The sequence below is a fragment of the Pelodiscus sinensis genome, chromosome 21 (genome assembly GCF_052426305.1).
Source record: "Pelodiscus sinensis isolate ZL-2025 chromosome 21, ASM5242630v1, whole genome shotgun sequence".
NCBI classification, from domain to species: domain Eukaryota; kingdom Metazoa; phylum Chordata; order Testudines; family Trionychidae; genus Pelodiscus; species Pelodiscus sinensis.
This window is the reverse complement of record NC_143072.1, coordinates 13,273,804-13,298,404: the sequence shown is the minus strand read 5'-3', so window position 1 is coordinate 13,298,404 and position 24,601 is coordinate 13,273,804. Positions and strand designations below refer to the sequence as shown.

Genomic DNA, 24,601 nt, shown 5'->3' with positions numbered 1-24,601 from the left:
GTCACAACCAATCGGCGCCCGGGGGCGGGGCTTTCGAGCGTCAAGTGCTGGCGGCGGCGGGGGACGGTCGTGGCTGCAGCATGCTGCGAGGTGCTGGGGGAAGCGCCGCTGGGACTGGGACTGGGACTGGGACTGACTGACTGAGGGCAGCGGCCTGGCTGCGGGTTTCCGCGGGGAAGTTTCTTTCCCTTCCCGTAGGGCCGGTGGCCGTGCCCCGGGAAGCCTCATTCTAATCCGCCCAAGTGAGAGCTGCTGCTGCTGGGTCTGGCGTGGTGCACCGCAGGCGCGACCTCTTCCCATCTCGGCTTTTCCTTACACTCGCTCCCTGTGACATACTAGCCTTGGGGGCCCCGCAGAGCAGGGCCAGAAGAGCTCTGGCTGCCCTTCAATACTCTCCTTAACACAAAAATACAATACAACGACAAATAGCCTCCCCATGAATCCAACCGACTAAAGGTCACCCCTGGTCTAGACTCCTACCCCTTCCTCTGAGCTGCTGGGGATATTTGGATTTCTCCTGCATTGTCTGTCTTCTTTCCCTTTGCTGTTGTGGTCCTTGTGGCTGTGGCTATATCCACCATACCTTCAAGAACATCTTCAGTTCCCACTCCCAAAAGGTGTCATTCTGATGCTCTTGTTAGATTTGAGTGATATTTGTAATGTGAGGAAGTTAATCAGACCTCACTGCAGTGTTTGCGAGGAATTGTTTATGCCTTGCTTATTTTCCTCTTAGGGTGCTAACTTCATCAATTGTTTGCCTTTTCATTGTGAGTCAGCCCATGCCTTCTGCATTGCCTCCAGAGCTCACTTCTGAAAGTCCTTCATGTTGGAATCAGTACATTTGGGATACTAATGCAAATAGGAAACTAATGAGTCTAAAGGGGAAAAAAAACAACAAATGGTCTCGTAGCACTCTAAAGACTAACAAAACATGTAGATGGTATCGTGAGCTTTCGTGGGCACAGCCCACTTCTTCAGATGACCGGAGTTATGAATTTAGGATGTGTACACCCAAAATAAATAGGAGAGGGGAAGGGGAGGAAAAAAACGGAAGGGGGTGGGAAACAGAGGGCAGAGGGAATCAGTAAGTATCCACAATATGCCAACATCTTTATGGCTGACCTTGAACAACGTTTCCTCAGCTCCCACCCCCTAACAGCCCTACTTTACTTACTCTACATCGATGACATCATCATATGGACCCACAGAAAAGAGACTCTTGAAGAATTCCACAAGGATTTCAACTTCCTCCCCACCATCAACCTCAGCCTGGACCAGTCCACATGAGAAATCCACTTCCTGGACACTACAGTACAGTTAAATAATGGACAAATTTCTACTACCCTATATTGGAAACCCACCGACTGCTACACTTACCTTCATGCCTCCAGCTTCCATCCCAGACACATTTCTCAGTCTATTGTATACAGCCAAGCCCTAAGATACAACCGGATTTCCTCCGACCCGACAGACAGACAGACAGAATCACTTACAGGATCTTTACAGAGCATTCCTAAAACTGAAATACCCACCTGGAGAAGTGAAGAAACAATTTGACAGAGCCAAAAAAGTACCAAGACATGAACTACTTCAAGATAGACCCAAAAGAGAAAATAACAAAACTCCTTTTGTTATTACCTACAGTCCACAACTCAGACCCCTCCAACGCATTATTCACAATCTGCAACCCATCGTGGAAAATGATCCTTCACTTTCAGAGGCCTTGGGAGAAAAGCCTATTCTTGCTTACAGACAGCCCCCTAACCTGAAACTAATTCTTTCTGGTAACCATGGCACACAACCACATCGTAAGCCTCCAGGAACCCAGCCCTGAAACTAAAAACAATGCCAACTCTGCCCACATATCTATACTGGTGAATTCATCACTAGAGCTAACAACTCAAAAGGACATTTGACTGCACATCCAGTAATTTGATCTATGTGCCCCACTGCTATATATATTGGACAAACTGGACAGGCTCTGCGGGAAAGAATCAATGGACACACATCAGATATACGTAAAGGAAACATACAGAAACTTATTGGGGAGCACTTCAGTCTTTCACATCACACTTTAAAAGATCTCTGAATAGCTGTCTTGTCACAAACCAGTTCTACAAGCTATATCCACAGGGAAGCATTGGAATTAGAGTTCATCCTCAAATTCAATTTACATACTAATGGACTCAATCATGATGAAAGTTGGTTGGGACACTACCAATGTAACAGCTATTGAAGGTGCATACAGCTCTTTGTGTAGTATCCTTCCTGACACTGGAGTCTGTCTATTGACTTTGATTCTTATCTGCTTCGGTTTAACTTCCCAATCTTCAGATACTTACTTATTCCCTCTGTCTCCCATCCTCCTCCTTTTTCTTCCCTGCCCTTCCCCTCTCCTATTTATTTTGGATGTACACATCCTAAACTCATAACTCCACTCATCTGAAGAAGTAGGCTGTGTCCACGAAAGCTAATGATACTATCTACATGTTTTGTTAGTCTATAAAGTGTTACCAGACTATTTATTGATTTTTTTCTGTAACAGACTAATTCGGCTATCCATGAAGAGTCTAAGGGAGTTAGGTATCCAGTCATGATTGCAATATGAGAGCTGAGTGCCTAACTCCCTCTGGCCCCTTTGATCCAGTCTGTCCATTTGCTATAGTGCCAGCTGGAAGCTGGCAAGCCTTGTGGTCCTTTAAGGAAAGAAAATAATTGTAAGTTCTTTATTGAGAAGTGCCACCAAGTGGTTAGCACTTGGAACTGGATGTTAGGAAGGGAGTTCTAGTTCCATCTCTGTCACTCTGGTGCAAGCAGGGTCTGAGTGACTTCTCCCCAACAGCTAGCTGGGAGTGGGAGAGACTTCAGGAACAAACTGTATTTACATGAACACACCTAAGGCCTGTCTAGTCAGCAACTGAATCTCTGCAGCTGAACAGGTCAGCTGACTAGGGCTTGATCTGATGATGGTTCTGTAAAACCGCTCTGTAGGGGTATGTCTAGACTACATGCCTCTGCTGACAGAGGCATGTAAATTAGACTACCCGACATAAGTCAATGAAGCAGGGATTTAAATATCCCCCGCTTCATTAAAATAAAAATGGCCGCTGCGCTGTGCCGGATCAACTGATTGTTGGCACAGTGCAGCAGTCAAGACGCGGATAGGTTGACAAGGGAAGCCTTTGTTGACCGCTCCCTTATGCCTCGTGAAACGAGGTTTACAGGAGCGGTCGACAAAGTCTTCCCCTGTCGACCGATCCGCATCTTGACTGCCGCGTTGTGCTGACGATCAGCTGAGTCTGCACAGTGCGGCAGCCATTTTTATTTTAATGAAGCGGGGGATATTTAAATCCCTGCTTCATTGACTTATGTTGGGTAGTCTAATTTACATGCCTCTGTCAGCAGAGGCATGTAGTCTAGACATACCCTAGATGTATGGGCTTGGCTAAAGCTGGAGCTCTGGTAGGGGGAGGGTCCTAGAGCCTGGTCTCCAGTCCAAATGTGAACATCTACACTGCAATTATACAGCCCTGCAACTAAGTACCGTGAGCCTGAGTCAGCTGACCTGGGCCAGCAGCAGTGTTTAACGCAGTGTAGACATACCCTCATTCAAGTCACAGACTCTGTTTTCCCAAACGTGTGCAAACGAATAGAAGGAGAGCAGCCTTCATAAAATGCTCAAAAATCCTGGGAAATAGGGGCAGAACCTCTGCTGGTGTAAACTGGCATAATTCCCTCATAGTTAATGGAGTTCTGCTGCACAGGATCAGCAGACAATCTGGACTGTACTGTGCTAAGTGCAGTGTTTTTTAAAAAAAGCAATGGTTCTGAAACAAAGTACAAATTGGAGACACCCATTTATAGATCTCACTGCAAGACATCAGTACAGAAAATAGACATTGAATTGTGATTTACACCACTAGTGCTTAGTTCTGTTACCCAGTGCCCACAAAGCATATAGATCTCAGCACTCAGAAGTAGTTGTCTACATTTATTAGCAAGAATGTCAAGGTTGAGTAATTCTGTCCCACGCCAGAGACACTGAGGCTGTAATAATGTTCTGGTACAACCTCTCAAAAATATGGAAGACTCAAACTGAAGGACCTCCACGAACAACAAGGGTAGGGAGCTCACAGTGCTGTGGAAGGCCTAAATAACATTCTCTACAAGCTATTCTGTGCTGCTAATGTACAGAATTTACAATGTTCAAAAGCAGATAGACGGTACTGAGCTTGGGCAGGACTTTAATTTGGCTTAGTATAATAGGACTGGAGCTTCAAATAGACCTTCAAGGCAAAGAAATCTGACTAGTGTAATAGGTGGAGGCCAGGCTGGAGAGCCTGAGCCCAAATAAAGAAATTAACAGGAGACACATGCATGTGTGCAAAGGCTTATCTTGGTCTTAGTAGTGACTGGATGTCTGAGAGACTGCATTTGTAAGAGATGAATTCCTGAGCTGCTGAAATTCTATATCACGTATTTCTCTGTTGAAACTGGAATTGTTTGTATGGTTAAGTACCCAATCCTCATCCAAGGACAGAACTCGATGGATAGGTTTTCAATGGTGCTGCTCACCTGGAGTCCCCACTGGTTTCAATGGAAGCTGAAGGTGCTTGGCAGTTTGATAATTAGCTGGCAATTGAACAAAAGTGAGTCAAAACAAAATGAGCCAAATGCTGACATCTTTACTCATGCACAGCTCCAAGTCTGCCTGAAGAAGGGATGGGACTCCAAAGGATGTAAATATGAAGATGAAAACCAATCCTTGAAAGGTTCAGATAATCGTATTTTGATGGTACAGCGACCAATTCTAGTCAAACCTTACCTAAGCAGCACAGCCCAAATTAAACTGGACAGTTGGCTGTTTTCCTTGCTGCCTGTCAGTAATTTGGTTCGGAGACATCTGTGATCACTGACCCATAGATTTGTCTTTCCCAGTCTGACAGCTGTTGCACAAAGCCACGGTTCGGTCTCATGTTTGTTTTGCATTTCTGGACGTATTTCCAAGCCCTCTATAAATACAAGTAAAAACAGGGAGAAGAATCAGGAACTTTTTACTGGATTGTCCAGGTTACCTGTAAGTCTTAGAATTATTATTTGTATTTCCAAAGCACCTAAGAGTTTTAGTCTTGGTGGGCCCAACTGTGCTGGGGCAATATGGACACAGACCAAAAAATGAACCCATATGGTATCTGGACCAGGAGAGAAATAAAAGGACACTGTCAAATACAAGTTTTATTTAACCTTCCATTTTTAGGAATATGCAGTGAAATAAGAAGCACAAAGGCAACTGTCTGAAGGGAGCAGTATTAACAGATGGCACCTTTTTCCAGTCCATAACGATCATTGGCTTGAGTCCAGGATCTGGTCAGTAACTATCAACATTCACAATCAAGTGATGGCTGTCCAGTTGCCTCTGGGAAAGGAGCTGGAAGTCTCAGTCTGGTTTCCATTAATAGGTGTCAATTTCAGAAAGCAATAAGATGAAGGGCTGATGGACCCTGCCATACTTCTCCCCCGGTGGTGCTCTTTGGCTCTTTGAAGGCAGGAGACAATGGATAACTTTACACAATGAGCAGAAGGTTTTCCCCTGCTGTACTACCAGGGATTTGGAATTCAGATGATGTTACTGGGCTTTGGAGGGTTCAGAGTTTAAACTCCTCAGAGCAGAGACTATCTTTTGGTTCTGTTTGTACAGCACCTAGCACTAAGGAGCTTGGCCCATGAAAGGCACCCTGGGCTCTATCTGCAATAGAGACATGATTGTCTCACCCTTCAAATGTTGCACATTTGGGAGCTCTTGGCTTAACGCAGCCTCATGATATCTTTGTTCTCTTAGCCTTCCCCGTCTAAGGACTCAACTTCAGTGGGGCTCTGTGGCCGAACAGAAAGGTAATTTTGCATCTCCTTATAGGCCCTTTCTCCATGGAAAACACACGGTACAATTTAAGCAACAAGTCCTTTGACACCCATGTGATGGGTGTTTTATAAATACAGTAGAGGCCAAATCCTGATCTTATTGAAGTCAATGGCAAAACTCTCATTGACACTGAAGAGCCAGGATTTGGCCCTCTGTCTCCCAAGCAGAGGGAGGATCTTGTGTCTGCTTCCCTACCCGTAAAACAGCATAACAGCCCAGTGTTCATTAGGGATGTTAACGGGTAACTGGTCAAACAGGTATCTGGAAACAGCCCCGCCACCCGTGGCCCAGCTGTGGGCAGAGGGCTGCTGCAGCCCCACCGGGCAGCCCCCATTTGGGAGCTGGTAGGGGCAGCTGTGGCAGCCCCACGTGGGGACCAAGAGCTGCGGTGGCAGCAGCACAACAAGCCTGGAGGTAGAGCTGAACTTCAGAATAGCCCCTCCCCTCTGTAATGAGCCAAGCCAATATCCCAGTTATGAATCTTCCTGCACTGTGCAGCTCAGGTCTCTTTTGTCATCTCTGATGTGCCTTCCATCACTCTGCAGGAAGACACAGGTCTCCCTTGCACTACTGGGAGTGATTGTAGTGTAAAATGCTAGCAAGCTTTCTCAATGCAAAAAGCAGAGAGAAGCAGCACCTACCTACAACGGCACTAGGGATGTAAACTCTCATTTTAAAAGTTAACCAGTTAAACACTAAGTTTAACTATTGAACCGTGGAACAGTCCGCTGCTCATGGTGCAACACGGTAGTCTCAGCCAAGCCAGAGCTGTCCCCACCCACAGAGCAGTGGACCTGGCCTGGCTGGTGCCGCCGTGCTGCGGGCAGGGGCAGCTTGAACCTGGCCAGGCCAAACACACTACAGGCAGGGAGCTGCTCCAGCCTGGCCAGTTAACTGGTTACCAGTAAGCATCACCCACTAAGGGTGATGCTTACCTGGTATCTGGTTACTCCTTTACATGGCTAAGCGGGACAGCAGAGATACTCCTGTCCTGGGATGAGCACTATGTGGTATTGCACAGTGCTGATCTGTAGTAGCAAAGCTTTCATCCAGCTATCCCAACTGCTAATTTCAGCCTTCTCGATTGGTAGTTAGCTTCAGGTAATTAGCCCTGAACGTGTTACCCAAATGCACTGCTCCCTTCTCAGGCTATGCTACTGAAGTTGATGAGTAAGGTCTCTCTCACCAGATAAAATCAGAATTTCCCATATCAATCAGGGGCCTAATTAGGATTGCTCAAGCTCAATGAGCTAAAACGTGAAACGCTATTGCGTGGTTTCTTTCAGATCTCTGATACTGGAAATCAGCAGCCTAACCCTCCAGCCTTTACCTCTGTGAGTAATTCTACTCACACAAGTAGTCCAGTGAGTCTATGCACATGCTAGTTACACATGAGTCAGGGTTTTGCAGGAGCATGTTCTAACAGTGCTGTTTCTCTTAACATCCTCACGTTTTCAGCCCCCTGAAGGCTCACTAAAGCAGTAGTCTCTAACCTCTTTAACCACAAAATCTCTTTTTCTATTAAGTGCAATGTAAGATCTACCTCAAACCCAAATACCCTTGCCTCACTTCCTTCCTATCCCTTCTTTGAGGCCTCACCCTGCTTACTCCATCCCCTTCCTCCCCCATCCTCACTCATTTTCATCAGGCTGTGGTAGGGGGTTGGGGTGCCAGCTCTGGTCTTGAGCCAAGGGGTTTGGAGTGTGGAAGGGGCTCCGGGCTTAGTTCAGGGTGGGAGATTGGGGTTCACAAGGGTTTTCAGGGTGCGAGCTCTGGGAAGGAGTTTGGATGCAGGGGGACTCCCATCTGGGGCAGGACGTTGTGTGAAGGACGAGGTTCAGAGCTGGGACGGGTTCAGGAGGCAGGCTTTGGCTGGGCCCGGTTTAACTGAGATAACTTCCGGGTGGTGGAGCAGTGGGGTTAAGGCAGGCTTACTCCCGTCCTGGCCCTGCATCACTCCTGAAAGCAGCTGGCATGTACAGCAATGGCTCCATGGCACCATGTGCTGCCCCTCTTCTACAGGCACTGAGCCCACGGTTTCTACGGGCCACAGTTCCCGTTTATTGATCATTGGGAGCTGCAAGAGTGGTATCTGCAGGCAAGGACAGCATGTGGAAACCCCCTGCTCTGCGTCTCTGAGGGCCTGCAGAGATATGCCAGCCACTTCTAGGAGCAGCAATTGCCATGTGGATAATTACTCTGGCCTTGACAGGTTAGGCATTTTAAAACTCACTACTCAAAGAATTACATTTAAGTGTAAGAGAAAATGAAAATTATGAAATGCACAGACCAGTCAAACACCAAAAACAACCCACTTTGCAAGCAGTAAAACTAGTAACAACAATCCCCCATGTATGTGTTGGGTTAGGAGATGAGAGGGAAGGACAGTGTGTGTTTGTGAGAATGACAGAGACACACACAGTGTGTGAGAGTGGCAGAGATTTGCATTGCTAAGCTCCCTCCCTTCCCTTCTGTGTGTGGAGACAGGGTACAGAAGAGGAGAGGAGTGACACCCTGGCATCAGTGCCCCCCCTCTTTTCTCTCTCACACCCTGCACAGCAAGCAGCAGGCTCCTAGGGGGGCAGCTCCAAGACAGAGGGCAGGAGTAGCATGACAGTGGATGGAGGGGCAACTGAAGTGCCAGCACTTGATAGCTTCCTGGCTATACCAGTCAGGATCACCTGTTGGAGGCACCAAGATCTGCCAGTAGATCCAGATCTACTGGTTGGTGACCACTGCACTAAAGCATTTCAGAACTTGCATCCAAACTGGGTCAAAGGCCTAGTCAAAAGAGCCGTGTCAGTAGGTTTCACTGCTGCAGTCCACAGGAGATCAAGACTGTCCACATCTGAGGTTCTCAAATTGTGGTCTGATGACCACCAGGGGTCCACAAGCTCCATTCAGGTGGTCCATGGATAATACCCTCTAAGATGCACACCCGGGAGGCCACACACAAGAAAATGAAGGGCTGCCAATCTAATTAGTAGCCCACAGGGGTGGTTCCACTAATTAGGTGTCTGGACCCTGGAGAAAGATGCACATGTAAGGTGAGGTGGTAGCCTGAAGGGGAACAGGAGGTAGGGGGGAGAGGGAGGGTAGTGGGGTGAGAAGAGAGAGTGGGAGGAATTAGAGATGTGCAGGGTTGTAGCAGCCAGAGAAAGAGGCAACTCTTCCGAGCTCCGGGTCTGTGGCTGCTGTGGCAAGGGAGATACCCCTCCAGATATTAAAATGGCTTGTGTGCTTTTATTTATAGAACAAAAAGAGCTAATTATTCTTAAGAGTTTTATATAGAGCACGTTTTTATCCAGAGTGGTTTACAATGGTCAGCTAGCCTATTGGCACAAACAACAGTTGGGAAGATCATTAAGTGGAATGCCAATACCCTTGGCAATTTTCAAGAAGTCCGTGGGAAAAAAAGTTTGAGACCCATTGATCCCATGGGAAAGCTGCATACAACAGGAATCTTAGCATGCCCTCCCCCAACACACCCAGCCTCCTGCCTGCTCCCATAGCCCACCCCCCAGCCCTGACTCCTGCACCTCCTGCTTAGTAACCCTTCCAGTCAGCCACATTTGGGATCCTAGCTTCTGGCTGCATTATCACAGGCCCACGAATCAAACCCAAGTCTCCTTCCTTATGTTACAGAGAAGTCACACAATGCACTTAACATTAAAGGTTGCAGAGCAGTTTTTAAACTAAGAGATGGGGGAAAGCTGATTGGTGCAGAGGAGCACATGGATCGGACAGAGACATCTCTTACAGGAGAGTCTATTGATAGAGATTCTCTAGCTTTTAGTCAGGAGAAGAGGATGGAAGAGGATAAAGTATGGGCCAGATCAGACGAAAAACATTCACATAAAAAAGAATCTGACATATCGGAAGAGGGCAGACAAATAAACAGTGACAAGTTTTTAAAGTGCTTGTACACAAATGCTAGAAGTCTAGAAAATAAGATGGGTGAACTAGAGTGCCTCGTGTTAAAGGAGGATACTGATATAATAGGCATCACAGAAACCTGGTGGAGTGAGGACAATCAATGGGACACAATCATTTCGGGGTACAAAATATATCAGAAGGACAGAACAGGTCATGCGGGTGGGGGAGTGGCACTATATGTGAAAGAAAATTTAGACTCAAATGAAGTAAAAATCTTAAATGAATCAACATGTTCCATAGAATCGCTATGGATAGTAATTCCCTGCTCTAATAAGAGTATAACAGTAGGGATCTATTATTGACCACCTGACCAGGACAGTAATAGTGACTATGAAATGCTAAGGGAGATTAGAGAGGCTGTCAAAATAAAGAACTCAATAATAGTGGGGGATTTCAACTATCCCCATATTGACTGGGCCGATGTCACCTCAGGACGAGATTCAGAGACAAAATTTCTTGATACCTTAAATGACTGTTTCTTGGAGCAGCTGGTACAGGAACCCACAAGGGGAGAGGCAATTCTCAATTTAGTTCTGAGTGGCATGCAGGATCTGGTCCAAGAGGTAACTATAATAGAACTGCTTGGAAATAGTGCCCATAATATAATAACATTTAACATTCCTGTGGTGGGAAGAACACCTTAGCAGCCCAACACTGTGGCATTTAATTTCAAAAAGGGGAACTATGCAAAAATGAGGAGGTTATTTAAACAAAAATTAAAAGGTACAGTGACTAAAGTAAAATCCCTGCAAGCTGCATGGGCACTTTTCAAAGACACCATAATAGAGGCCCAACTTAAATGTATACCCCAAATTAAAAAACATAGTAGAAGATCTAAAAAAGAGCCACTATGGCTTAACAACCATGTAAAAGAAGCAGTGAGAGATAAAAAGACATCTTTTAAAAAGCAGAAGTCAAATCCTAGTGAGGTAAATAGAAAGGAGCATAAACACTGCCAAATTAAGTGTAAAAATGTAATAAGAAAAGACAAAAAGGAGTTTGAAGAACAGCCAGCCAAAAACTCAAAAGGAAATAACAAAATGTTTAAGTACATCAGAAGCAGGAAGCCTGCTAAACAACCAGTGGGGCCCCTGGACGATCGAGATACAAAAGGAGCACTTAAAGATGATAAAGTCATTGCGGAGAAACTAAATGAATTCTTTGCTTCAGTCTTCACAGCTGAGGATGTTAGGGAGATTCCCAAACCTGACCTGTCCTTTGTAGGTGACAAATCTGAGGACTTGTCACAGATTGTCATTAGAGGAGGTTTTGGAAGTAATCGATAAACTTAACAGCAACAAGTCACCAGGACCAGATGGCATTCACCCAAGAGTTCTGAAAGAATTCAAATGTGAAATTGCGGAACTATTAACTATGGTTTGTAACCTAGCCTTTAAATCAGCTTCTGTACCCAAGGACTGGAAGTTAGCTAATGTAACGCCAATATTTAAAAAGGGCACTAGAGGCGATCCCGGCAATCACAGACCAGTAAGTCTAACATTAGTACTGGGCAAATTAGTTGAAACAATAGTAAAGAATAAAATTGTCAGACACATAGAAGAACATAATTTGTTGGGCAAAAGTCAACATGGTTTCTGTAAAGGGAAATCACGTCTTACTAATCTATTAGAGTTATTTGAAGGGATCAACAAACATGTGGACCAGGGGGATCCAGTAGATATAGTGTACTTAGATTTCCAGAAAGCCTTTGACAAGGTCCCTCACCAAAGGCTCTTATGTAAATTAAGTTGTCATGGGATAAGAGGGAAGATCCTTTCATGGACTGAGAACTGGTTAAAAGACAGGAAACAAAGGGTAGGAATAAATGGTAAATTTTCAGAATGGAGAGGGGTAACTAGTGGTGTTCCCCAAGGGTCAGTCCTAGGACCAAACCTATTCAACTTATTCATAAATGATCTGAAGAAAGGGGTAAACAGTGAGATGGCAAAGTTTGCAGATGATACTAAACTGCTCAAGGTAGTTAAGATCAAAGCAGACTGTGAAGAGCTTAAAAAAGATCTCACCAAACTGAGTGACTGGGCAACAAAATGGTAAATGAAATTTAATGTGGATAAATGTAAAGTAATGAATGTTGGAAAAAATAACCCCAGCTATACATATAATATGATGGGGGCTAATTTATCTACAGCTAATCAGGAAAGAGATCTTGGAGTCATCGTGGATAGTTCTCCGAAGACATCCACATAGTGTGCAGCGGCAGTCAAAAAAGCAAAGAGGATGTTAGGAATAATTAAAAAAGGGATAGAGAATAAGACGGAGAATATCTTATTGCCCTTATATAAATCCATGGTACGCCCACATCTTGAATACTGCGTACAGATGTGGTCTCCTCATTTAAAAAAATATATACTGGCATTAGAAAAGGTTCAGAGAAGGGCAACTAAAATGATTAGGGGTTTGGTACAGGTCCCATATGAGGAGAGATTAAAGAGACTGGGACTTTTCAGCTTGGAAAAGAGGAAACTAAGGGGAGATATGATAGAGGTCTATAAAATCATGAGTAGTGTGGAGAAAGTGAATAAGGAAAAGTTATTTACATGTTCCCATAACAGAACTAGGGGCCACCAAATGAAACTAATGGGCAGCAGGTTTAAAACAAATAAAAGGAAGTTCTTCTTCACACAGTGCATAGTCAATCTGTGGAACACCTTACCTGAGGAATTTGTGAAGGCTAGGACTATAACAGGGTTGAAAAGAGAACTAGATACATTCATGGAGGGTAAGTCCATAAATGGCTATTAACCAGTATGGGTAAGGAATGGTGTCCCTAGCCTCTGTTTTTCAGAGGGTGGAAATGGATCTAGGCAAGAGATCGCTTGATCATTACCTGTATGATTCACTCCCTCTGGGACACCTGGCATTGGCCACTGTCAGCAGACAGGGTATTGGGCTGGATGGACCTTTGGCCATTCTTATGTTCTTAATGTATGATTTCATTAACCAGGTGATCTGCATTAAGGCACAGGATACTTGCTCCTCCTTATGATAGCACCTCTAAAGGCTCCAGAAACAGCAATGTACAACAGATCAAGTCACTCTCTGCAGCAAGCAGAGTGGATGTACCTTTAAGGGATAATGGAACGAATGCATGAGGAAGGCCATTACTGCCGTGCTGCTCCGACTTAAACCCAGGGTAGAGAAAACCAGAACCGCTCCAAGAGCCAGCTGAGCATCTAAATAAAGAAAAGGGCATTACAAGTGAGTATCTCGAAAATCAACACCAGGTAACCCTGCCCTGCTTGTTATTTTAAGTCAATTTCTAATGCAAGTGCTCTCTTCAGCAGGAAAGCGACCCGTAAATGACTGAACACCTCCAGTTAGTTGAGGCTCTCAGAACCATGCTCTGAGGTGTCAGAAGAGTACAAACATCTACACTCAATGGACCAGCGTGCACACTTGGTAGCTACAGATCAGGATCCACTCACCTATGAAATGACAAATGGTAGGGAAAGATGACAAAAGATCCTCATGGGGGGAATCTGTTACAGAAACATGAAGAAGTTTTTTGCTTTCATCTGTGAAACTGGAAAGAGAGAACAGAGAGATGTTAAACAGACCCATAAAGTCATTCTGGCAAACTACTTGATGGGACAAATCAGCAATATTTTAATTTGCAGTTACACAAGGAATAGCTTTTCATAGTCATCATCATGGTAAAGAAGAGTGAGTAAGACACTGAGGCTGCATTAGCTGGATAACCAATAGGTCAACAACTATAAACTATGTTTATATTTATGTATTAACATGACTCTACTGTATGTTCTACCTAGGAGCCTGATGAAGGCAGATAGCTGAAAGCAAGTGTTTTTTTCATGTCATACTTGTTTTTGGAGTTCCCCAAATGGTGTATACCTCACAAAGAATCTCATTTCACTGAGAAAGGACCGAGAAACAATGAAGAAGAATTTTAAGCTGTACAGCTGCATTTCATGCAAGGAGCAGTAACTTGGAGCTGAGAGGAATCCCAGTTCTTTGAGATTTTTAAGGGTTCTCTTTGGAGCCGGACACATAAGAAAGGCTTGGTTATTAGTAAAACTGACTGTGCAGAAGTGACCAGGTGAAAAGCTGTATTCTCCCTCACTTGCTACATGCTGCTCAGTCACATATTTGCAAAATGTCACTGGGTTTTCGGCTGTATTTCTAATATAACTTGCCCACTGACTTGAGTGGCTAGTCAAGTGGCTTCAGTCATTGATGAATACAGAAAAAGAAGTAAGAGAAATCAGAGTAAAGGTATATGACTTGCATCTGAAGTATATGAGCGTGTAAGTTTTCCTCTTAAATGTTGTTTCAAAATTTAGCATGAGGTTCACCACAGATTCATGCTGAGTCCTGGAATCCTAGGCCCACACCTTCACAAGTATGTAGCTACCTAAGTTCCATTAATTCAATGGGAAGTACACACTGTACCACTGAGGATCTAGGCCCTAGTGCTAAAGTTTCCATTCTTGCTCTACATAGTATAATTTCTTCTGAGTTATGGTAGACTGATGCAGCAATGAGTCTTTGCTTTGAAACCTCTATACTAGAGAAGTCAGACGAACAAGTGTTGAATAAATTTAAATGTATCCCATTACTTCTAATCACCATCCTACTCTGACTGACTCTCGCACAAGGGTCCTGGAAGGTTTACAAACATGCAGCTTCTGCTACTGGGCTCAAGTGGGTAGCAAGTTTAAAAGAAACAAAAGGAAGTATTTCTTCACACAGCATACAATCAACCTATGGAGCTCCTTGCCTGAGGATGTTGTGAAGACCAGACTTTAACAGAGTCCAAAAAAGAACTAGATAAATTAATGGAGGTTTGGTCCAGCAATGGCTATCAGCCAGAATGGGTAGGGATGGTGTCCCTAGCCTCTATTTGTCAGAGGCTGGAAATGGGTGACAGGAGAGGGATCACTTGATGATTCCCTGTTCTGTTCATTCCCTCTGGCCATCTGGCATTGGCCACTGTCAGCAGACAGGATATGGGGCTGGATGAACCCTTGGTCTGACCCAGTCTGGCTGTTCTTATTTCCCTATGTTCTAATGATATATTGCATCACTTGGCAGCTTTTCATACACACAAAGATCAATGCAAATCCAACTGGACCATCTGACTTACAGTGTTGCAATCTCCTCTGAGATGTTGACTTGTGCTTTGATTTTCAGATCCTTCTGAATCTGTGGGTCACAGGCCTGTCTGTAATCTCCCATATATAACTTAGCAGGCAGTATCTCTACAGGGTATGGCTGAAAGGCATCCAGTTCCTGCAGAAGAGGCACAAAAGGGTTAATACAGATAAATGAACTTATTTCTATTTGTCTTAATCTTACCTTGGAAAGTTCTTATACCTGAATCCTGAGAAGAAATGAACCAGTGCAAAGTCAGTGTCCCACAGCTACATTCAAACAGAAAGGAGGTACATTCATTTAATCAGACAGATATTCTGTAGATCAGAAGTTATCACTAGACTCAGTCAGTGAAATTAACATAGTCACTGCCAATGTGATCCTGCTGAATTTTAAGATTAAGAGTCAGACTATGTCTTTTATTGTACAGAGGGTACTTCAGGCCATGTCTCCACTTGCCATACCAGAGATCAATCCTTTGGCATTTAATTTAGCAGGTCTAGAAAAGACCCACTAAATCAAATGCTGAGAGCACATCTAGATACTCGTTGCAGTCTCAAGGAGTAAAGGAAGCAGATGGGAGCGCTTGTTTCCATTGGCTTCCCACAGTGAAGATGGCACCAACCTCAGCTTAAGGCAGGGGTGGACAACCTTTCTTGGATCAGGGTCTGCCAACCCCCAGGCCAGTAGATTTTATGTGCTCCAGCCCCACGGCGGGATAGCAGGGGGCTGGAGCACCAGCGCAGGCTCCCCAATGCTGGTGGGGGGAGCACCGAGTCTCAGGGGCTGGATCTAGGCAAGCTGGGAGCCGCAGGTTCCCTATCCCTGGCTTAAGGTATGTTGACTCCAGCTAAGTTATTTACATACTTAATGTAAAACAGAAGGAGTAACAGAAAGAAAAGACTTGTATCAGTGACAAGTCACTACCTTTTTTTTAAAGCCTTGTTCTAGATGTTAAATTTGGATGCTTATCTCTCTCAGTCTGAACAGGTTCCAGCCTGGCTAATGTTTGGTAAGAGAACAGGATACTGCTGGAAACAATGTAAGTGACTGAATAGGTAGCACTTTTCTCTTTGAGTCAATATTGAAAAAATGTATCGGCGTTTGCTTTGTGATCCTTTGGGATGAAAGCCATTGCACAGAAGAAGTTATTGAAGACATATCCTCATAGTCAGTCAAACAAACAAAGCCACAACTTCTGCCCAAACATGCCATTGTTAGAATACCTCAGACTACTAGAACCCGAAGAGATGTGTTTACTCTAAGAGCACTTTCTTGTTAGTCTGTTTCCCATGTTGTTTGTGTGACATTTTCTATATAACATCAGGGAGAGAAAAACAGTTTCTTGTGGTTGAAAATCCCCTCCAAAATTAGGAGGGGTACCCAGGGACAAGGGTAATACTTGAAATGGCTTTTGATTCCTTTTAAAAAATGTTTTAAAATCAAATTGACTGTGTCCCTTTAATTATCACTACAGAATTCACTAGCATTAGTTGAAAATGCTATTCATAGCATAAAAGCCTGGCACTTTTTGCCAACAATCTCACCTGAGGCATCCAGAATATCTTCTGAGTCCTCAAGAAATGGTAGCATGCAGTGAAACGCTCGTAGCCTCCTTTCAGGATGAGGACTGGGTGGCAGGTAAACTGCTCTAAGACTCTGGCGCACTGGGTGGCAGCCCCTTCCTCAGCATCTAAAAACACAGAAAAGCTACAACACATGGCTGTTATAGGGAACTGCATGGGATATGGATTATTTCCAACAGGCCCTGAGTTGTTGGGGTAAAACCCTGATCCTACCGACATCAGTGGCAAAACTCCCTTTGGCTTCAGTGGAGATAGGATTCCATTCCTGGTATCTGAAGGACCTTCAGAGACAGGGTCAAAAGCTACAGTCACTAATAGCTCCACAATAACTCCTGTTATTCTCTCTGGATTCCCAGCAGTGAGGTAAACTACAGGGAAGAACTGCTATTTTAACCAGCCCTGATTATAGGGGTGGCCTTTTCTTTGGTTCATTAAGCCACTAAAGAGAAGGCAAAGGAGACACAGGAAGGTGCCTTGGGAAATTTTCACATTGTTGATCTAACATGACCCCAAATGGGGTTAATAATGTTTTTCTCCCAGACTCATCTCTGATTAGCTTCAGCTTTACCTACTTTAGAAGCAGCTAAATTAGCACAATGGAAATCTGATTCTGGTCCTCCAGTACATTCCATTTTCATGTCGCACCGAAGAGGATTTTTCTCTTCAATAAAACTCTGAAATAAGGCCCCATTTTAGCTTGTACCTAACGAGACTGTTCCTGTGAGCCAGTTATGCATGTACATAATTGTTTGTAGGGTTAGCTCCTAGATTTGTCACAGGAGTCTCCAGTAAGACCATTTGAATTCAAGTTATATGTTTGGAACAATGTACCACAGATACAGAAGAAAAGTCAGATGTAAAGATCAAGACTTTACATTTCCAACTGCCTAACAATTTAGTGTGTCAAATTTTGGGTGCCCAAGTTGAGACACCATAAAGAGATCTGAATTTCAGAATGCACCAGGCACCCAGTCTCTCAAAAATCAGGTGTCTCTAAGGAAACTCAAGTTGAAGCACTCTAAATTGTTAGTCACTTTTGAAAACCTAGGCCAAAGGATTTTCCTGTACAAAATGGGAATCTAAGTCTCTGATTGCATAGTGAGCTTTGAGCAGACAGGCCATTGCAAAATCGAGACCCAAAGCTCTGACTGGATCATATATCACAGACAAGGTACATGTTTCTTCACTTCTTAGGTCAGGTCTACATTAGGATATTAGGCTGATATAAGTATGTCACTCAGCAATACAGTTAAACCAACCTTAACCCAAGTATGCACAGACCTCAGTCAATGGCAGAATTCTCCCATCAACCTAGCTACTGCACCTCTAAAAGGGTGCATCTAGATAGCACCCTTCTGTTGAAATAAGCTATACAATTTGCGCAATGCAAATTGTGTAGCTTATTCCGAGTTTAAATAAGAAGAGCTTATTTTGAAATTTGGCACTATCTATACAGTGCCAGATTTCAAAATAAGGCACTATTCTGACAAATCCCTTAACCCTCATGGAACAAGGGTTACAGGGACACTGGAATAGCACACCCACTACTTCAGGAAATAGTGGGCGCTTTTAAAGACGCAACACAGTCTACATACCCCATGGTGGATAAACTGCAGCAACAGAAGAATCTGTCCTATTGCGTGGGTAGCATCTTCACTGAAGCATGAGAGAGGTGTTACTGCAGCTGTGCCCGTGTTGGTTTATGCGTAGACAAGCCCTTTGTTAGGTCTTATCTACCAATAGCTGGATTTTAAGAGTTTACAAAGCATTTTTAACAAGCTAGCAGTAAACATTTCAACGTTCTTACCTTCATCAGTTTCAAACTAATGCCTGAAACAAGCTGAAATATGCTGAAAGTGGATCAAATATACTTAAAAAAATCTATAGTTTGCAAAATACTGCTGTGCTAACTAGACCAGTTATTTTCACTTTGCAACACTGGTTAATGGAGAAGTGGCAGATCTAGAAACAAAGCCTGTGATTCTGCAATAAGCTCCAAGGTCACTGCAAGTTCACAGTCTAAAAGGCAATCTGAAGTTTGGGAAAATACTACTTTAATGTTTTCCGGTATCTTTAAATTAACTCAACAGATTCACAAAGTTATCAGTGGCATGATCTGCATTTTATTCTATGGGTTTTCCATAGAACTTCTTCTAATTATTACTCTCATTAAAGTCCTATTTTTATTACTGTAATAATGCAAAGCCTTTTCAAAATCCTGAGCTTACTAATAAAATGAAAGAACTCACTTTGTGAACATGAAGAACTGGATTCAGATCCTGAGATCACTGAGACAGGTTTTGTCCCTAAAATGCAGTAAATAAACACACTCAACCCCAGCTGCACTGGGGAAAATAGCATATTTTCCTCTTAAATGGCTTTAAAAGTGAATGGTTCACAGATTGGAAAATAAGACAGCCGAGATGAGGGACCAGAAAAAGCTGGATTTATGAACCCCAGAATAAAACATGTGAAATATGACAAACAGAGGCTTATTGATAGCATAGTGTGGATAGCTGGAGTGTGTCAAGTTATTTGAAATAGAAAAGTTGATAAAGGTAAGTGAGAAATGAGAGGCATTCACATACCAAGATGATGGGCTTGACAGAAGAGAACAGAATACAGCTGAACTTTGAGTTGTAGCAAGAATCTTTCTCGCTGCTAGAAAACATACCTTTTACATCCTCCACAGAACCATCATAATAGGGATCATCCAAAGAGCTGGTTTTGCCATCATACACGACACAATATTTGACACACTCCAGCTCAACTGATTGAGGTACCAGGTATTCCCCCATAGGATTCTAGCAGAGCCACAAAAGAATCTTATTAAGGGGGAACTGCATTTTTTCCTCATGGAACTATCCCTACACTTTCTCCTAGTTCACCACTGTACCGTATGTTAAAGAAACTAGGGGAAATTCTGAAGTGATGTAAATTACATGTCAGCAAGTGCGTCTGGGTCTATGGCTCAGCTAGGATGGTATGTACCATATACGCTAAGAAACTGCCAGAAGGTATATGTTATCCCAACTTAGTCCTGGTTTACTGTTGCCCTTCTCCTTGAGTAGTCATTTACACCAGTGTAAAGTGAGAATAAGCACTTCAGAATGGTAGTGATTTACATCCAGACTGCACAGGTGTAAATGCAATGCAGTGGGGAGTACGGCCTCCTCAGGGTCATCCTTTTGTTTCATCCTATCTTTTGAGCATCAGCTTTCCCCCCTAGATCTCTTAATGGTTTTTTCCTTAAGCTCTCAGCCTGTAGCCCTGCAGTGTTTATTTATCATTGTATTGGTCACCTCACAACTATTTTTGTTCCTGTTTTCTTGAAACCTTCACCTGTAATTCTTATCAAATGTAGTGATGTTTACTGGTGAAGGAACTTAGGTTGAGATTTACAAGGGGGTTACACACACTGTTTCCTTTGATGGGACTTGTGGACCTAACTCCCTTTGGTGAGACCCAGAAGTCAGGAATGGAAAAGACCTAGGAGGTCATTTTGTTGGCCTACCTGACTATCCAGTAGATTTTCTCAATGCTCTGCCCTGTCTAATGTTAAACATCTCAAGCAATGGGGGTTTCACCATCACCCTTTGTGAGACAACTTTGCACTGTACTAGCTCTTCTTGCTACAATATTCTTCTTTGCTATTCAACCTAAATGTCTCTCCTCTTTAGCCTACTATCATCTCACTTCCCCTCTTTTCTACCCCAAACTGCATCATCTCTTGTGGAACGAATGAAACATTCCAGAATCAGGCAGGAGAGAGACTGGAGCTGTTCCGCATCTTTTTAAGCCAAGTCTATCTCACTGCTACATGCTAAATCCTAGAATCATCAATATTTGCTACTCATTCATGATCCAGAGCATTTACTCTCCTGGAACACGGGGATACAAAGTGTTCTGTTCCCATGACAGCAGAAGCATGGGTGGTGTTAGCTTTTCTATTTTCTGGAGAAGGGGCAGCTTTAGCTTCCTGTCAGTTCCCTGGAGGTCTTGTTGGTGACACTGACCTGGTGACATGCTTATTAGTGAACCCCTCTCCACCAGCCAGAACAGAAGGTCATGAAAGACAGCACACATGAATGATAAGCCTTGAAACCACAACTTACCAGCTTAACCCTTCTTGCTGTAATCACATGGCTTTCATTGTACTCACGCTTTGTACGGGCATCTGGAAATAACAATGAAGGTAGTGTGAATGGCTTAGTACTTCAAGGCAGAATCCTGCTCTGAATGAAGCAAATGGGTGAGCAAGGTCCACTGGACAAGGCCCTTTCCCTGCAAAGAGCTTTACAAATCTTACAACTAGATACCCACCACCAAAATACAGATTGTATACATTTCTCCATGGGATTCCATGTTTATTGTGCCTATTGACTTTCAGATTAAATATCTCACTTTGCAAGAAAAACAGTATTTTTTTCAACCAGCTCTTTCTCCCATAATTCCATTCCTCTGTTGCACTAACACAGATAATAGTTACAATGCATTTTGTTATTACATGAAATAGATATGACTGACTGCACCCAGGCGCCATATTTACATCACCACTTTTAAATTATGGCATCATTAAATCAGCCTATGAAAAATTCTTAGCTGAATTAGGAGTTCTTATCATGAAATAATATAATTCTTGTTACCATTTATTTAGTGTTTCATATGTTCAAAGCATTATACAAACATTAACTAATTATCCCTCCCAGCAACCCTGTGAGGAACGCAGCATTAGCAGGTGAAATTCATCTCAGGTGTAATCGAGTGCTCTTACACCAGGGATGAACTTGGCCCATTATCTGCATTTGCCTGTTGGTGAAACAAGTACTGGCGGCCAATTCAGAGTTAATATAAACCGTGCGCAAGTTACACACTGATAAAGTGACTTAAGACACTGTAATGTACATGTTGATGGGGTGGGACTGGAGAGTGGTATGTCAGATAAGGCAAATAATACAAACTGGTAACAGAAAGAAGATGTCTGCTTTATCTTTTCATATATTTTCCTAAACTTTCAGAGGTAGCTGAGTTAGTCTGTAACTGAAAAAAAACTTCTGTAACTGAAAAAAAACTTCTTCAGATGTAGTATGCCCACAAAAGCTCATGATACCAACTACATGTTTTGTTAGTCTTTAAGGTGCTACTAGATTATTTGTTTTTTAAGTTTTTCCTAGATTTTCCTGTTAGTTGTTTGTTCTGCTATATCCCTCTCTTCTACTCCCACATGAAATAAATTACATCTAGTTATAAGCATGCACTGAACACTTTAATTTACACCATTTCTAAATTAGGACAGCAGCAGAGGACACAATGGATTCATGGATTCCAGTCACATGCTCAGTCCTCAACACCATGTTGCCTCTTCTAAGGCTAAGCCTGCAATGTAAATATAGGTGCACTTATTACATTAAGATACCTATTGTGAGAAAGCCACCTCAATGTGAAATCCTAGCAGAAACAGGTCAACTCCTGTGCCTTGTGTCCACCAGGTTTTTACACTAAGGTGCAAAGCACATCTTTATTTGCAGTGAAAACATGGCCTGTGTGATGGCGCATCGGGGAGCCCCCTGACCCTGCACCCCCGTCCGCAGCAAGATGTGACTCTGCCAGCCAGTAGAATAGAGAGGGTTTATTGCTGCTCCGAGATACAGCACAGCATAGGACCGATGCAGGCATAAGAGGATAGGCCAACAGTCCTAGTTCCCTTAGGGGAAGGGTTTACAGGTCCCTGAACCCCCACCCCTTACACTGGTTAGACTGCTTCCTCCATGCTTCCCCACACTCTCACTGCCCCCTCCCCAAGCCACACCTTTCCTTTGTTCAAACCCTTCCCTGGTCAGATGAAAACCGGTTGGGCCGTTGTATACGTGACATGAAGGCCCTCAGGGGCAACCTGCCGCTGGGCAGTGCTTACAGACAGAGGCCAGTAGAGGTCATCCACAGCCCACAGCCAGTGAACGCCCAACCACAGTGGGCCTTCCTAGGGCCACTAGAGTAGACAGCCCTTCAACTACATCACAGCCTGTGAGAAATAGGTCTCCCAAATTCCAATAAAAGAAGATACAGCTTCAAAGTAGAGTACTAACTACTATACATAAAATCACACTGACCCACAAATTCTTCTAAGCCAGTGGTCCCCAACCGTTTGGGGTTGCCGGGCGCCAGGGGGCGTGGCCGTTCGCCCGCCAGGCGCCCGGGGGGCGGGGCCCCCCCATAGCCGCATTCCGGGGCCGGCGCTCTCCCCTCAAGCGCCGCGCGCCCGGGGCCGGCGCTCTCCCGCCCCTCCCCCAAGCGCCGTGCGCCCGGGGCCGGCGCTGGCGCTCTCTCCCCCCCCTCCCCCAAGCGCTGAGCGCCCGGGGCCAGCGCTCTCTCCCCCAAGCACGGTTCTAAGCATTATACAATCACATGCATGCTAATACTTCAAGCAGCACTGAGAACTCTGTTGTCCCCTGAACCTTGTACAATCATTTACACAAGTGCAAAGGGAGTGTAATTCAACTCCCAGGTAATAGGCATCTTTTCAATGACATTTATGGCAGTTAGGTCACTCCTATAGCATGTTTACAGTTTCATGACAGTCTAACCCCAATAATTAAACAATAAATCACATTTGTGCCAAAGTGCACATTAAAAATACATATCAACACTCTTGTTAGCTTACCCAGTAAACAGAGATAGTTAGGTTCAGTTAACCTGGAAAGCTTGGTGGACTGATTCAATATGTTGTAAAGTTCTGTAGGCTCACACAGAACCAACCCTGCCATTTTACTGTATGGAAAAAATAATTAAAGAGTCAGTACATTCTTAAAAATTGAGTTATTGCAAAGTAACCTAGCTAGCCACTCCTCTGTGAATGAAAACAACTGCTTTGAGCCCAAGCTTGAGTCCTTAAATCCTTACCTTCATGTCGAATATTTGCTCCATGAGAACTATAAGATCAGGTGTTTAAAAAATACACCGGTCAGAATTCTAGACCTGTGCACATCATTCAGATCTGAAATGAACAAGGAGAGATCCTATTCCCTAAAATCAGGACTTACATTTCTAAACATTGTTTTCTTGAGGTGGGGGTGTGAAATTCATGTTCAGTATTTCTAAATTTAGGGATTGGGTTGAGTGGAGTTGAGGCTAAATTCACTGGAAGAAACACAAGCTTGGCATTCCAGAGGACTGGGGACATGGTTATTAACAATTTATTTCATAATAACCTAGAAACATGTGTTTCCCAAGTATCTGTGTTATTAGGAACCCGGATAGGTACCCCATCTATCAGCAATGGGAAACTGAAATGCCTGAGATCCAAACTCTGACCAGATCCAAACTTCCACATCCTCGAACCTCTTAGAGTTCCTCTCTACATTTTGTAAAAAAAACCAAAAACAAACACCCCCAAAACAGAGAGACCCCAAATGTCAATTAATACAAAATAAATCAATAGGACCCCAGCTGCAAGTGATCCAGACCAAGGGTGGGGATCCCAAACCTCACATTAAATGTCACCTTTGCCGCCTGCACAGGTTCTCCTACTCTCCATGGAATTTGCAGCCATGGTACCCAAGGTGTCCTTTACCATGGCACCTGTACACCTGTGGAATTGTGGGTGTCATGGAAACCTGTTACCATGACAGCTGCAGCATCCATTGCCATGGCACCTATGACGATACCTGTAGAATCTGTTGCCATGACACCCACAGAGCTGTTACTATGGCACCTGAAGCATCAGTTGCCATGGCATTTAGGACCCCCGTGGAAGCTGTGCCCTGCGGTTCACGTTATGGCTACCCCCAGCTCAGAAAGGGTCCTTCAACATCCCGGGCCCGCTCCCATCCCCCGCTCACCTCCTGGTTGCTACTCAGTGACGCTCGGCCGTAACCAAGGCTGACGTCCTTTGGGACCGCCCCTTGCCCAGCTCTCGCGATCCTTTGGCGGGCTGGGATCCGCCGCCTGAGCATTGAGCGGGGCCGCGTGGCGGGAGGGGCGTTGAAGTCTCGCGGTGCTTGGGGGCGGAGCTCTCGCGGAGCTTGAA

At 44.1% G+C, this 24,601-nt stretch overlaps 1 protein-coding gene and 1 long non-coding RNA gene across 9 annotated transcripts; one reads left to right on the top strand and one right to left on the bottom strand.

Annotated features, from left to right (window-relative positions):
• Positions 1 to 25: 25 nt before the first annotated feature.
• LOC142819270 (uncharacterized) lies at positions 26 to 14,124 on the top strand. 2 transcript variants are annotated; one of them, XR_012897100.2, is made up of 3 exons: positions 26 to 90; positions 12,822 to 13,075; positions 13,162 to 14,124. It is a non-coding gene; the product is annotated as an uncharacterized LOC142819270 (long non-coding RNA). The 2 variants fall into 2 exon arrangements; XR_012897101.2 differs by having other exon boundaries at positions 13,159 to 14,124.
• Positions 4,666 to 24,552, bottom strand: STYXL1 (serine/threonine/tyrosine interacting like 1). Of its 7 annotated transcripts, XM_075904946.2 has the most exons (11): positions 24,240 to 24,403; positions 23,476 to 23,569; positions 23,237 to 23,343; positions 20,691 to 20,752; positions 19,250 to 19,379; positions 18,825 to 18,881; positions 16,537 to 16,682; positions 14,982 to 15,127; positions 13,303 to 13,400; positions 12,941 to 13,050; positions 4,666 to 5,012 (listed from the first exon to the last, which is right to left on the bottom strand). In XM_075904946.2, exons 3-11 carry the CDS (start codon positions 23,337 to 23,339, stop codon positions 4,881 to 4,883), a joined length of 984 nt encoding a protein of 327 aa, XP_075761061.2. In that variant the 5' UTR covers positions 23,340 to 23,343; positions 23,476 to 23,569; positions 24,240 to 24,403; the 3' UTR covers positions 4,666 to 4,880. The 7 variants fall into 7 exon arrangements, with proteins under 7 accessions (XP_075761061.2, XP_075761059.2, XP_075761060.2 ...); XM_075904944.2 differs by lacking the exons at positions 23,476 to 23,569; positions 24,240 to 24,403 and adding an exon at positions 24,414 to 24,552; XM_075904945.2 differs by lacking the exon at positions 23,476 to 23,569.
• Positions 24,553 to 24,601: the final 49 nt, after the last annotated feature.

Coding starts and splice junctions, on each gene's coding strand:
- STYXL1 (XM_075904944.2), bottom strand. CDS start 23,339: ATGGCAGGGTTGGTTCTGTGTGAGCCTACAGAACTTTACAACATATTG. Junction 18,882..19,249: donor TTCTGTGGAGGATGTAAAAG/GTATGTTTTCTA, acceptor ACTGCATTTTAG/GGACAAAACCTGTCTCAGTG. Junction 13,051..13,302: donor TACCATTTGTCATTTCATAG/GTGAGTGGATCC, acceptor TTCTTTATTTAG/ATGCTCAGCTGGCTCTTGGA.